Here is a 15,451-nt window from a genome sequence, read left to right as displayed (position 1 = left end):
CACAGTGTCTGGCACTAAACAGATACTATATAATGTTGGCTATTATTTTTAAACGTATTAAAGGTCATTGTAAGCCATAAAATGATATGTGTATAGACAGATACCGTATGTGTATATGTAGTAATATGTACATATATGTATACATGCATGTGTGTATATATGTGCATGTATATATACATACTTGTATGTATGTGCAATTTTATCAGTTCAAATGTCACGAATGCAATTTCTTCAACATTTGTCATGCAGAGGCAGTACTGACCTATTCTTCTCAGAATATTATAGATGACCTTTCAATGACGATCAAGAAAAGGGCATCTGTTGCTTTTACAGTTGAGAACGATAAGATAAATTTTTAAACCATTATTCCTATAAAACACAATTAATATTCCAACTCTGTTTCCCTAGTGTACAATGTTGTCATGAATAACAGCTCAAAACATCAAGTTTGTGTTCAGAGAAACCAAAAAAGCAATGTTTTCTCACTCATGAAAAATGAGTATAAAGCCTATTTCTAACTTACTTCACAAGGCTTTTGAAAAGGTTATTGAGAATGAGGCTTTGAGGCTTCAGAGAAAAGATCTAAGTATCACTGCCATACAAGTCTTTTGTTAGTAAAGAAAAGATGAGGTTTGTATTTGAAATGTATGTAGAGATGCTTTTGCCTCAGAGTCAAAAACTCTAAGTACAACTTTATACAAGGCATTAGACCATGCACTCTTTAATTTAACCACTGATTTTACAACCTTAAGATGGTATTTATTAAGTCTTTTATAATTTAACAAGAATAATTTTTCCAAATATTCAAAGAATGTTTATATCACAGTAGGGATATTTGATTAGGAATTAGGAGTTCCAAAGTTACTCATTCCAGTACTGACCTGTTTTGTGAAGACACATGAAACTGTGTTTTAATCATTACGTGAGTACTCCCTTCACTAAGAGATCTCTCCATGTCTTCCTATCCTGTGTGATCCCTGTCCATGCCCTTCTGCAAATCCTTCAGAGCACAGGTGTCTGGCCCATAACACTTCTGAATGTAGCCCAAACTGTATTAAAATGTAATTGGGAAATATTTAACAAAATTAAAAAAACCCCACAGATAATACATTTTAAAACAAAGTCAGTATGTAGCCTGCAGTGATCCTTATGCATGGATTAGTGGGCCCCATTTCTACTTGAGTTTGAGACCATTGCTCAGAGGACCCAGTTAGGGTTAAGATTGCCTTCCTCTGGTTCTTTTGGTATCTTACAGCTACTTAAAGCAACAAAGCACTTGAGCTGTCTGCTATCTCGCACCCTTGCTACATGACTAGCCCCCTCCCTTCCCTGGTCAGATCACAGAATCTCAGAGTCAGAAAGCCATCTATGTTAATCAGGCCTGTATTTATGCAGGGATCCCTTCTACAACCATACTAGTGAAAATCTGCCCAGCTGAAACTTAAAAACCTCCCACAAGGGCAAAGCCCACTAACACCCAAAGCAGCTCCTTCCACTTTGCAACGGCTCCAAATGACTGGGAAAATTGTCCTTCCTTCAAACTGAAATCCACAACCTGTGCCCACTGTTTCCAGCTCTGCCCCCAGTGGCCATGCAGAAGTCTAACCTCTCTCTTCAAGATAACAGCCTTCAAATATTCAAAGACAGCCGAATATATTTAAATCCCTTCAACCAATCCTCACACAGCAGGATGAGGCACCCTCAGTTTGTAGTTTTGACTCTTCCTCATCTGCGAGGGAGAAAGACTAGACTATGCTCTGACTGACACTCAACAATAGGTGTTCTTTCATCAGAAGCACGAACATTTTGTGGGAGCCTCATGCCATAAGTGATACTATTCTACAGAGTTATAGCCTATAGGTTATAGGTTCTCTCCAATTTTTTTCTTCACTGTGATTCATATTAAAAAAAATTTTTTTTTTTGCTTTTTGGTGAGGCGATCAGGGTTAAGTGACCTGACCAGGGTCACACAGTTAGCAAGTGTTAAGTGTCTGAGGCTAGATTTGAACTCAGGTCCTCCTGACTCCAAGGCCAGAGCTCTATCCACAGTGCCACCTAGCTGCCCCTAAATTAATGTTTTTGCAAAAAGATGACTAATAGGTGCTATGGAATGTTTAAATAGCATTTAAATCTTTCTGAATTATCAAGGAAATAGTAAGCCATCTCAGTACCATAAAATGATTTTAATATCTTTTTTTCCAAGACTGAATATAGAGATGCAATGCTAATAATGTATTCTTCTGCTGTAATCGAGGGTGGAACACATCAAAATCCACTCTTTGAATTTTTTCTAAATAGTCCTCTAAAGCAACCTGAAAATGGAGAAGAGAGTTTAGTTAGTACAACATTAAAAACATTAATCATGTGAAAGACACTTGAGAGAAATCACAATGATTATTATAACTGACAGATAGGTAATGTGGATATAGTGCTGGACCTGGCATCAGGATGACTTAAATTGAAAGCCTGCCTCATACACTTAACAGTTGGGTCACTCTGGGCAAGTCCCTCAACCTTTCTCAGCCTTAGTTTCCTTATCTGTAAAACGGAAATAATAACATCTAATTCACAAGGTTAGCACTATATATGTAAAACATTTTGCAAACCCTAAAGCACTATATAATGCAAGCTATTACGATGATGATAAAAACTGTTTCCATGGTAAAAGAACCTTATACGACCCTTCTCTCTGAAATATTATATTAATAAAAAAAATTTTAAATGTAAAAATAACACCAGTTATATGTTTTTCTTTTATTAAATGTCTATTATGTGCATGGCACCAAAGTAGGTACTTGGGTATACAAGCCAAAAACAACAACAAAAATTCCCTGCACTCAAGATTATATTCTACTTCAGGAAAATCCACTTATACAAATAATTTAACAAAAGATACTCATCACCAGCAGGCTGGCCACTAGAAGGTTTTTTTGCCACAGCAATTCATGAAACTATCTAAGGTATAAAGGGATTCTGATCTTTGTTGATGGCAGCACCCCCAAAATGATTAAGTCATGAATATTTTGAAGTACTGTAGTTAGAGCTAACTTGAATTTAACAAAAATACCTTTTTGTTTACAATTTATGGAGTTCCTCTTAATGAATAATCAGCTAAGATGTGAATGCCAATATAACTACACAGTAGCCGCCTGACCTCACTGTTATAACTAAATTATGCTACAGTCTATGAAAAACAATAAAGGAGAAATGTCAGTCATGGGAAAAAATGTGAGATGAAGGTCAATGAAATCTGAAGGTCAATCAATTATGTCAATGAAAAAAGTTGGCAGAACAGATGATAATGAAAGATGGCTCAGGTTTTCTCTATCATAAAGTCAGACAGAGATAGGAGCTAGTTCCATGATTTCTTTGGAAGAGGGAACTCCTGTATGAAGAAACTCCTTTTACTGATACAAGTCAACACCTTCTCTGAAACTTAGTCTTTGAGAGCTCCTTAGGGCACTGAATGATTAAGTGACTTGTTTAGGGTCACGCTGCCAGGATACATCGGAGGCAGGACTACCACCCAGGTCTTCTTGGCTCATAGGCCAGTTCTTTACATACTATATTTTATTCTCCCAGCAAGAACACAGATGATTTACTTTATGATATGAAAGGCAGTCCGGTGTAGGGGATACTGAGCTGGCCTCCGAGCTAGGAAGGCTTGGAATGAAGTCCTGTCTGTGCCAAATCCTGGCTGTGAGATCCCGTCAAGTCAATCACTCAGGGTTCTAAACAATTCTCTAAAACTAGAAGTTGCAGGGAAAATGTTAACCTGCATCAGTAGTAGGAGTTTCTTCTTCTGGGAGTTTCCAATGAAATCATAGGTTTGGTCCTTATTCCTATCCCTGACTACATTCCTGCTAAAAGACTCATTCATGCCCATCAACTGGGGAATGGTGAACAAGTTATGGTATGTGCTATAAGAAACAATGAGCAGGGTGCTCTCAGAAAGCCTGTAAAGACTTATATGAGCTGGTACAAAGTAAAATGTACTGTGTATAAAGTAACAGCAATATTGTAAGACAATCAGCTGTGGAACTCATCACTACAATGATCCAAGACAACTCTGAAGGACGCATGATGAAAAATGCTATCCATGCCCAGAGGAAAAACCGATGGTGTCTGAATACACATTGAAGCATACTTTTTTTCATTTTCTTTATTTTTTCTTGAGGCTTTTCTTTTATTTTTGGTGTATGTTTTCTTTCACAACATGACTGTTACGGAAATGTTGTGCATGACTACACATGTATGATCTATATCAAATTGCTTCTCAATGAGGGGGTGGGGGTAGGGTGTTAGGGAGGAAGGGAGAGAATTTGGAACTCAAAATTTTAAAAACTAATGTTAAAGATTGTTTTTATATGTAACTGGGGAAAAATAAAATATTAAACAAAAAAAATTAAAAAAGATAAGTAAAAGTCTAAAGCAAAATCCTCCTTCACACAAGCATACCAGAGGCCCCTACGCCCCCTGCTGGCTCCTTCCTGCCCAGTCCTGAGCCAGGGCTGCTGTCAGCTCTGGCCTCTCATGCACACTGGGACACACTGGGGTCTTGTGTCTCCCCCCCACCCCACCCCACAAGTTGCCAGGTTTTCTTCTGTCCGATACCTGGGAGGGAATGGAGAGGTCACTGCCTGTCTCCCACCCCAGAAGGGCCCTAATCCAAGATGCTCTCCAGCTCAGTTGCTGTTCCCAGGGCTTTTTTTAGGTCTCCTGACACTGGTCCGATACCTACATGTGATCCTCCTGCCTGCTCCAAGCAGGTTTCCTTGAGCCTTCACAGAACACATCTACATTTGGCATGAGGCTAAGCCTCAATGGAGAATTTTGAAGAGTAATCTTATGCTCCCTCAATGAACTTCTCTCCAATCAATTGATACTGTAGCTGGACTCGCTGTTTACTGCTCCCAGCCTCTTACACTCACTTCAGTACCTATATAGACCACCTCTGTTGCCCATTCTCCACTTGCCACTGCCAGAGGCCTCTTCCCACTTCCCTATCGCAGCCTCAGGGGGAACCAACTACACTGTTCTCCAGCCTCATGATTCCCTTGCCCCCTTGTGCTATTTTCCAATCCTGTCAAGCCAACAGTAGATGATTCCCACAAGCCACTTCTTTGCTTTTAATCACTTATTGATCAACAGAGCTATAAGAAATCACAAAGCCATGCTAACTAGACCTTCTAAAAATTTACATTATCTAATTCTGATTGGCCCACTACAAATTTATATTAATTTCACTACAGTAAGGCAAACATTCTATTCCTCACTAACTGATTCACTACCCTATTCTCAGTGGCTATTCCAAACCTTGTCTCTCCTCAAGCCTCCCACAGCATCTCTCCTCTCAGTCAAGGACTCTGCCTCATACTTCACAATAAAATAAAATAAATAAAAAATTAGATCATTTACCAAGAATTCCCTCTTCTCTCCTCTTCATCTCCCATCACTCAAAATTTTCCTTCTACTATCTCCTCCTTCAACTGTGCTCTCTGATGAAGAAATAGCCCTTCTCCTTGCCATGACAAAACTGTCTACAATTGACCTTGATCCCATTCTACCCAGTAAATTGCATACCCTACAACCCCATCACTCACACTCTCTCTGATCTTCAATTTTTTCCTATTTACTTGTTCCTTTTCTGCTGCCTACAAGTTGATCCAACCATCCTGGCTAGTTATCATCCTACAGGTCTCCTTCCCTCCTTCCTACCCCCTCGAGAAAGCATTCTATAGTCAGTGCCTCCACTTCTTCTCCTCTCACTCTCTTCTACACCCTCTCTAGCTTCTGACTTCATTCAACTGAAATGGCCCTCTCCAATTTATCAATGAAACCTTTCATTATTTGGCCTCAACGTACCTTTTCAGCCTCACCTCTCACTACTCCCCGACCTGTAACCAATACTTACAGGCCAACTAGACTACTCTGCACTGGGAAAGAGGCCACATGGAGATCTGCTGATGAAGTTAGCAACTGATGAAGAGAAAATTTTAGGCTGTCAAGTGGGGAGTACAAAACATAGTAGGTGTTTTCAAATACCTGAAAGGTTGCCATGTGAAAGTAGTATGAGCTTGTGGTTTGGTTTCAGAGGAAGAACTAGGAGCAATAAGCAGATATTCATAGGATCATATACAAATAACTGGAAGAGATCTCAGAAGCTAGCTAATCCAAATCCCTTTTACAGATGAGGCAACTAAGTGAGGCTAAGTGATCTTCACAAGGTGACACAGGCACTAAGTGTCAGAGATGGGATTTGAACCCACATCTTCTGACTCTAGGGCCAGTGCAGAGAAGAACAGAACAGATTTGGGCTTGATATAAGAAAAAGTTCTCAATCATTAGAATAGTGCCCCTCCCCCTCAAATCCTTAGAACAAAATAGTCTCTGCCTTAGGAAGCAGTGAGTCTCTTTTCATCAAAGGTCATCAAGAATGAATGACTATCTCTTAATGATTTTACTGAAATAATCTGTTCGGTTACTAGTTGGACTAGATGATTTTTGAGGTCTCTTCCACTCTGAGATTCTGGGAATTTAATTCTCCAAATGCCCTACAGCCTCGCTTCCATGCCTTTGTTCATGCCAGTCCCTCTACCTGGAGGGCACTTTCCTCTCTACCTCTGCCTATCTAACTCCCAATTATCCTTCAAGATCCAGCTTTAAGTGCTACCTCCTCTCTGATGTCTTCCTTTGAAATCTCATCGTACTCTATATTGTTTGCTATATTTTCATACTATACTTTGTATTACAGTATAGTATTTTGTACCTCCTTCACAATTCCTCTACACTTTAATAGCTGACTTAATGAAGGCTATGGCCAAGCTTCTAGTAATATACCTTTCCAAAATTAACTAGACTGGTCTCTGAACAACCATTTGTTGCTTAGCTTTTCCAGCCAAATGAATAAACCTTCCAGAGTTTGCATTTTACTAACATAGCCTTCAAGAATCCACCTTCCTACCACAATGAGAAAACAGGATTTCAGTGGAGGGTTTTATACATAGTAGGAGCTTAATTAATAGTTAATTGTGGTATATGAATGTAACAGAATATTATTATGCTATATGAAATTATGATTATGCAGAATTCAAAGTAGCATGGGAAGACATGAACTGATGCAAAATAAAGTAAATCTAACGAGGAAAATAGTATATACAATGACTACTACAATGTTATAGGAAAAAAAAACAAGAAAAAAGTGAAACTAAACACTATATTTATGATGAACAAGCTTGGTTTTGAAGAAGAGATAATAAGAAAGTGTACCTCCAATTCTTTATTGCAAGAGTGTGGAATATTAAATATATTGTCAGGCTCAACTGAAAAGTTAGTTTTGCTGAACTGCTTTTCTTTTTAATATTTTGTTACAAGGGATGGCTGTCTGGGCAAGGGGCAGGAGAAGAATTTTTTAAAAATTCAAAAAGAAGGTGATATAAAAACAAAATACATCAATAGAATTTAAATCAAGAGTTGTTATTAATGAATGAAAGGAATGTAAGCTGCTAGGTGGCTCAGTGGAGAGTACACTGGACCTAGAGTCTGGAGACCTAAGTTCAAATCCTGCCTCAGATACTTACTAGCTTTGTAATCTCTTAATCTTAAAATTTAAACTTAATCTCTATAATCTTAAACTTAATCTCTGTTAAATTAAGCTCAACAAATATTTACTAAATAGGACATGCTTTCTATATCCTTCACAACCTTTATTGTTACCTCCTCTAGTTTCTATCCTAGTTTATTAATATCCCTCTTAAAATACAGTGTCTAGCACAAAGCAAAATACTCTAGTGTGGTCAAAATCAGGAGAAGAGCAGAAGAGGATAATTATCTCCAGGTTCCAGAAGAGGATAATTATCTCCAGGTTCCAGACACTAATTCTATTAATGCAGCCTACATTTTCTAAAAGTTATCTCACACAACTAATTCACAATCAATTAATCAACATTTATTAAGCACCTAGTATATGCTAAGTACTAGGATATAAAGATAAAAATGAAATAGTCCCTGCCCTCAAGAGTTACAATCTACATACACACACCCCTATATATATAAAATTAATTTAATTAGGGAAGAGAGGGACTAGCAGCTGTAAGGACCAAGAAATGTCTCATGTAAAAGGTGCTGTTAAGAGCTGAGCTTTGAATAAGACAAGACGTTCTAAGAGTCAGACAAGAGAGCAAAACACATTTTAGCTATGAGACCTACACAAAGGCCTGGAGACAGGAGATAGAGTATCGCATGCGGCAGTCTTTTCTCTGTATTAACAAGCTTAACCTACAATGTAATTAAATATAGTTGATTTTCTGAATCTAAGTATAAGTCTTTACATTTATTCCTATGGAATTTTACCTACTGGATGAGGAGTTCTTAATATTTTGTGTCATGGACCACCTTTACAAACCTGATGAAACCTTGGACTGCTTTCTCAGAATAACGCTTTTTAAATATATAAAATACGTGGATTATAAAAGAAATCAATTATATTAAAATAAATATGTATTTTTTGTTTACTGTCTAAATTAATGGACCCTCTGAAATCTACCAAATTCCTTGGGGGTCCATGAAGCCCAGGTTAAGAACACTTGTATTAGACTGATCCTATTTTTCCAACCTATCAATACAGATCTTACTAAATCTTGATTCCATTTCCCAGCATAATAGTCATCTCTTCCATCTTTGTGTTGCTTACAAGTTTCAAAAGAGTGTAGTCTTCATCTATGTCATTGATAAAAAGATTTTTCTTTAGGCTGAGGACTTTCTGTATTTAAGACTGCTCAGCATTTACTATACCACTTCTTTCATCAATCAATATGCAACTGCACATCCATTCAAACAAACACAATAGAATACTATAATTCAACACTTAAATTATAGATTTCTACACTTATTTTATATATTACTAATGATCTGTATGTGTACTATATACGTATGGTACATTACACACAGCTTGTCTGAAAACAGCAATCTGTGAAATAATTAGAATGTTACTGTGTATTATATTAAAAATTCCTTATAGAAAACCTAGAACCAAATGCTGGGAAACAGGAGGAGGAACTGGCAATATTTTAAAACATTCTGTAGGGAGACAGTTGTTTATTTCTTTATATGCCATAAGAGGATCTTCATTCTTAAAACTTACGAAAACAAAGAAAAATAAAAACCAAAAATAACCAACACTACAGACATAAATTTGTAGTAATTTTAAAACATAAGATCATATATACCTAGTCCCTTAAGTACTGTAGCTCTGTCTGTTATTCTACTTACCGTCTGAAGAAAAGCAGGAAATGCTTTCACAGGAACACTCTTCTGGAAGGATCTGGCCTAAAAAAAAAACAAGGAGTGCAAACTGACTTGATGCTGAAATTCCCCTCAATGTAAATAACTCTCAAAGTGAACAAAAAGCTCCAAACCCACACAAAACAAACCTATCAGAGAGTAACATTTCAGAACTGGGAGGGTAGTAACATTTCCTTTGGTTCAACCTATAAGTAATCCAGAAGCCCCCCTAGAACATCTCTAACCAAAACAGTGACAGCATAGCCTTTGCTTAAAGAGCCCTGGGGCTGGGGAACCCACTGCCACTCAAAAGCAACCCATTTTTGGACAACTACAGTTGTCAAGAAGTGTCTTTTTATATTCACACACCTTGTAACTTCTATCCACTTCCTGGTGAAAAAAAGAAAATTAAACTTTTCTGTTAAAGAGATCAATGAATGCTACTAGAGTTAAAAACTTCTACAGCTACAAAACCCAGAGAAAAAGAGGCGATAGTTTCAGGAAACTCCTTTTGGTTCTACAGACTAACTTTGACATTTCTTATGATTTGTCTTCTCTTGGACAAGTAATTTCTCCTCTCAGGCCTCAGTATCCTCATCTTTTAGATAAAAAAGGCTAGACTCTATAATCACTACAAAGACCCTCCCAGCTTTGGTGTCCCATATCCTAATTATAACACAAATTAGAATATGAAAAGTGCACACAAGTCAGAATGTCATACAACATTTAATGAAATGATCGCTTCTACAGGCAGAATCAAGAATGGCTTCATGGAGAAAATGGTGTCTGTGTTAGGCCTTCGGGGTATAAGGAAAATATTTTAACAGAAGAAGCTTCCATTCCACATATGGCAGACGGCATCTGCAAAGACATGTAGGCACAAGAAGGCAGAACAACAGCAGGTGACAGCTCATTGTGCAGTCTGGTCAGGATACAGAGCCAGGTGAGAGACAGCAAGGCATAGTGGAAAGACTGCTAAACTTACAGTCAGAAGATCTGGGTTCAAATCATACCTCAGAATAACTGTGTGACCCTGGCAAACCAATTTACCTCACTGAACCACTGCTTCCCAATTTTACAAATGAGGAAGTGAGATAACACATACAAAATGCCTTGCAAATCTCAAGCACTACATAAATGTCAGCTATTAGGGTAGAAAATTAAGCTAGACTTCAAAAGACTGATGACGAAGCATACCTCTGGCCTCTTGGCAGAGAAATGATGGACCAGATGTGTAAAATGAGACATATGCTTTCTGGCATGTCAATATGTTGATTTATTTTGCTTAATTAACTATATTTATTGATACAAGGAAAATCTTCTAAAAGGAAGGTTACAATGTGGAGCATGAGGTCATGTGTGTATACAAAAAATACACAGAAGAAAACAAAAAAGTTCAGAAAGGGAATATAAATAGGGTAATTTTGTTATAACCTTGCTAAATTTAACATACATGTTTAAAAAATAAAACATATAAAATAACTGTTCATGATTTCATATATAATCTGCATTTTTGTTCTTTGTACATTAGAATATACAATATTCAACTCTGGTGCAGTGGGAGAGAGCCCTGGGCTTTGGAATCAGGAAGGCTCATCTTCTTGAGCTCCAATGAGCCTCAGACACTTACTTGCCGCATAACTGTGGCCAACTCACTTCACCCTGTTTACCTCAGTTCCTCATCTGTAAAATGAGCTGGAGAAGGAAATGACAAACCACTCCAGTATCTTTGCCAAGAAAACCCCAACGAAGAGTTGGACGTGACTAAAAATGACTGAACAATATTGGAATATCTGGTTTTGTTGATGATTAAGTTCATAATTTTTAAAAAAGGAAAGAAAAAAGCAACTGTCGGGCAATGGGATGTATATTTTATGTCTGAGACAATAGAAAGCTACTGAGGGTTTTTGAGCAGAGTGGTAACGTAATCCGACTTATGTATAAATATTATGTTGTGGTAAAAGAAATGCAAACTATCAACAAACATATTTTTTTAAAAATAAGGCTTCCAAATCAATAAGAAAAGAAATGCAAATTAAAACAACTGAGGTTTCCCACTTCACACCCAGCAAATTGGCAAAAAGTAATTAACATAGGATGAGCTATAGGAAAATAGGCACACTAATATATTGTTAGTAGAACTGTGAAACTCTTCAGCTGTTCTGAAATACAATTTGGAATCTTGCTAAAAGAGTCACTAAAGTGTTCAAATCATTTCACCAAATGATCCCACTGCTGGGCATATACTCCAAGTGGGTCAAGAACAGAAAGTCACCAAATACAGCAAAATATTTATAGCATCACTTTTTGTGGCATCAAAAAGCCTGAAATAAAGTGAGGGCCCACTGATTACAGAAGAGCTGAACAAATTACGGCATATTAATGTGATGGAATATTACTACACCATAGAAAATGACAACTTTGAGGAATTCAGAGAAACGAGACGACTTGTATAAAATGAGATAGCGTGATGTCAGGAGAACAAACATACACAATGACTAAAAATGTTTTCTGGTAAAACAGAACAGTAGCCTGAAAAGAACCTATAGAATTAAACAAAAGTTTGTTTGCTTGTTTTCCAAGTCAGGGAAAAACCTCTGCTTGTATCAGGGTTAAAGAAAACAAGTCAGTGGAAAAGGTGCTATTTAAGTGAACTGGCTGTCATTCAGGAATACTACTAACGGATCAAAGCTGTCAAGGAGTCAGGTGGGATGGACTTGGTAGCATGGTTATAGAGAAATTAGCCTCAGAGAGAAAATGACATGTCTTCCCTGAAATAGGATAAATAAGAGGATAAACATAAAGACAGCTACTTTAAGGAAGAGGGGAGGATAGAGAGAATTAATGCTAGCTCTTCTCAATGAAGACTCTCCTCTTGAGAGTAAGGGAAAAGCAGTTAAAACTGGGAGCTTGAAAAGCATGAAGAATAGCTTCCAAAAGGAGCTGTGTGAAGGGCCACTCAACACAAGATGAATCTAAAAAATTCCAAGCAACAGATACCAAAACAACATTCTAGAAAATACTATATCTAGGGATTAAAATGTAGTATATTCATTAGTCCAAAAAAAAGAAACTTACCTGTTTTAAATGAAGATGTCCCTGGCTGGCAACATCATAAATTACATTCCTCACATTTTTATTTTGGTTCTTACGTAAAAAATCTTCTTGTGAAACACCATGCTGTAAAAGAAAACTCAGATTAGGATGTTCTTAATACACTTAAACATAATTTACCAGCTTAAAATAAGCTCCTGGGATAATAGGTGGGTAATTATCCATCATACAACAATAACTTCACTGAACAAGAAGACTACATTAGAAACAAAGGCTTAAGAGAACAGATAGCAGCCATTTCTTTCCCAAAAATTAAAGCTCATTACATTTTTTTTAAACAAAGTAAAATGCTTTTGTTAATTTTAAATGTATTTTTCCCTCTTGACTACTTGCAAGCAGCCTTCAGGAAAAGCTGACCCACTAGAAAGATTTCTCTGACTGCTTGGTGTAAGGGAGACAAGACAGACGGAGAGAACTGTCTTTCTTTACTTCACCACCATCACCAATAATAAATGTCTGATACGATAAAACTATGATTTGAAGATATGTGTGAGATGACATGGAAAGAAGCATGCATTTTTCTTTCAGGCTAAATCAACTGTCTTTGTTGAACATAGAACTAAAGAAAACTCACATTACATTCACATTTAATTCTTATAAATTCTCAGAAGAGAGAAACATTCATCAGTTTGCAATTTATTGTTAGCTCCCCTTTTGGATTTTCTTACCAGCATGCAAATGTCCATGGGAAGAAACACCTTTCGTCTACTAATATGATAGGGCGTTGCTCTCAAACACGTGACAATGCCTTGTGCTTTCCCAATATGACTTGCAGCATGATCTGCATGGAGGTCCCTTATACCTATTTTTTTTTAAATTAGGAACAAAGTTTGTTAGCTTTATTTGCGTGTTATAAGTACAGGTAACGTATATATTTTATGTATGGAAAAAAAAAGACTGAACAGACTCAAAGAATAATCATACAAAAGGGGTAAAGCAGATGATCATTTTACCACATAATGGGTTTCAAAACTGAAACAACTTAATAAGTTTCCTCAGATTACACTACACCAAGAGCACATCTAGGATTTAATCACCTTTTAAGAACTCCATACCAATCTTTCCATTCTCTTCTTTTCAGTATAATTTCCACATGATCTCATTGTAAGGAATATGCTTTGCAAATAAACAATTCTATTCTTTTCATTATTATAGTAAATGCCTCTAGGTGTGTTTTTAAGAGAAAACAGAATAAGAATTTTTATTACTTAGAGTGCCATAATGACAAAGTTTTCTTTAAAAAATAATTATAATACATTGTCTTTGGCCTAAAGAACTTACTAATTATAATAAGAACTCACTAATCTGGAACATAAGGTTAAAGAGAAAAAATCCTGCCTAAATTGATAAGAAAAAAAAAAAGACAAAATGAAGAAATATTTTACGAAATGCTCTTCTGTTACACATAAATGCATGCAAAAACATTATTAACAAGGCACAAAGAGGAGTATAAACCAAATTGTGGGTCTCTGAAAAATCTTATAAAAATACTTTAGTGATTAAGCTGAGATGCAACATATTAGAATAGAGTAAACAGAGTCCAGATGACATGGATTCAACTCATTCCTCTGACAGGTATAGATTTAACTTTTCCATGTTCTAGGCAACTATAACTATAAGTTAGGAATGAGCTGCTGATTCACATTGACAAAAAATTGGTTTTTCCCCTCAAAAAAAGATTAGTTACTAATCATTTATAATGAGCAGATTGCTAACTACAAACAGAAATGATGATGCCAAAGCACTTTTACAAGTGCTTTAATATTTTTGGTCTTAAACTACTGAAAAGGCTATTCTAGCAATTTGTTCAGCAAACCTTTTTCTTGTTTTTTTCTTTTCTTTGCCTTTTGGTGAGGCAATCAGGGTTAAGTGACTTGCCCAGGGTCACACAGCTAGTAAGTGTCATATGTCTGAGGCTGGATTTGAACTCAGGTCCTTCTGACTGCAAGGCCAAACCTTTTTTCTCCACAGATAATACTAAGGCATATACTTTATTACTAATCCTACTAGGATAAATTCTCAACTAAAATAAAACAGGTTTTATTGGAAGGAAATATCAAGACGAAAGTGCACATACCCAATACTTCCAGCATCAAGTAAAGAAGGGAACTTTGTGTGTTTTCAGCATATGTTTCTAGTTCTTGGATGTTTTGATATGCTTTGTCATCCAAATTTTTTTCCTAGAGTCAAACCACAAATATAAACAAAGTTTGCTAAACCATCAGTATTTTGTTTTCATTCTAAGTAGTATTTTTTTATTTTTGACAACGAGGTTGACGCATGCCTTGCCATAGCTAGCTCAGTGTTTGGGAGGCTCCAAAGGAAAGTATGGGAGAGAAGAGAATTAGACTAACAAACTGAAGGTCTACAGAGCCATTGTGCTGGCCTCATTGTTGTATGCCTGTGAAACCTGGACAATATACCAGTGCCATGCCAGGAAACTGAATCACTTCTATTTGAATCGTCTTAGGAAGATTCTGAAGATTGACCTGGCAGGATAAGATACCAGACACTGAGGTCCTTTCTCCAACTAAACTGCCAAGCATTCAAACTCTGCTTCAAAGAGCACAATTCCAAAGGGTTGGCCACGCTGTTCAAATGCAAAACATATGCTTGCCTAAAAAACTATTTTATGGAGAATTCACACAGGGCAAGAGTTCACATGTTGGTCAGAAGAAGCAATACGAGGACATTCTCAAGGTCTCTCTTAAGAACTTGGAATTGATTGTGTGACATGGAAGACACTGACATAGGACCGCCCAGCATGGTGTGCCCTCATCAGAGAAGGTGCTGTGCTCTATGAGCAAAACAGAATTGAAGTAACTCAAAAGAAACGTGAGATGCATAAATTTAGAGGATGCACTCCAAGTGTTCACATGGACTATTTGTGCCTGCCCTGTGGTAGTGCATTCCAAGCTTGTATTGGTATGATCAGCCACAGTTGGACACAATGAAATTTGACTCTAGCATAGTGTGTCACTTTGGTCCTCTTTGAAAACGAAGGATAACAACCAAGTAGTGAACGATAAAGAATAAAAATTCTATTTCACTTACA

General features: G+C 36.9%; 1 protein-coding gene across 7 annotated transcripts in view; it reads right to left on the bottom strand.

Moving 5' to 3' along the window:
• Positions 1 to 15,451, bottom strand: part of NDUFAF6 (NADH:ubiquinone oxidoreductase complex assembly factor 6) — a 91,700-nt gene that overhangs the window by 45,674 nt on the left and 30,575 nt on the right. For 5 of the 7 annotated variants that reach the window (XM_020968761.2, XM_020968776.2, XM_078153667.1 and 2 more), the window contains 5 exons: positions 14,474 to 14,576; positions 13,065 to 13,198; positions 12,361 to 12,462; positions 9,271 to 9,327; positions 2,165 to 2,312 (listed from right to left, as the gene is read on the bottom strand). In XM_020968761.2, coding sequence (XP_020824420.1) covers positions 2,184 to 2,312; positions 9,271 to 9,327; positions 12,361 to 12,462; positions 13,065 to 13,198; positions 14,474 to 14,576 — 525 coding nt within the window. In that variant the 3' untranslated portion in view covers positions 2,165 to 2,183. The other 2 variants (XM_078153666.1, XM_020968771.2) reach the window with 2 other exon arrangements.

Source organism: Phascolarctos cinereus, unplaced genomic scaffold, assembly GCF_003287225.1.
Source record: "Phascolarctos cinereus isolate Bilbo 61053 unplaced genomic scaffold, phaCin_HiC Scaffold_4;HRSCAF=312, whole genome shotgun sequence".
Classification (NCBI taxonomy): Eukaryota; Metazoa; Chordata; class Mammalia; order Diprotodontia; family Phascolarctidae; genus Phascolarctos; species Phascolarctos cinereus.
Note: the sequence above shows the minus strand (reverse complement) of the source record. Positions and strands in the feature narration are given on the sequence as shown.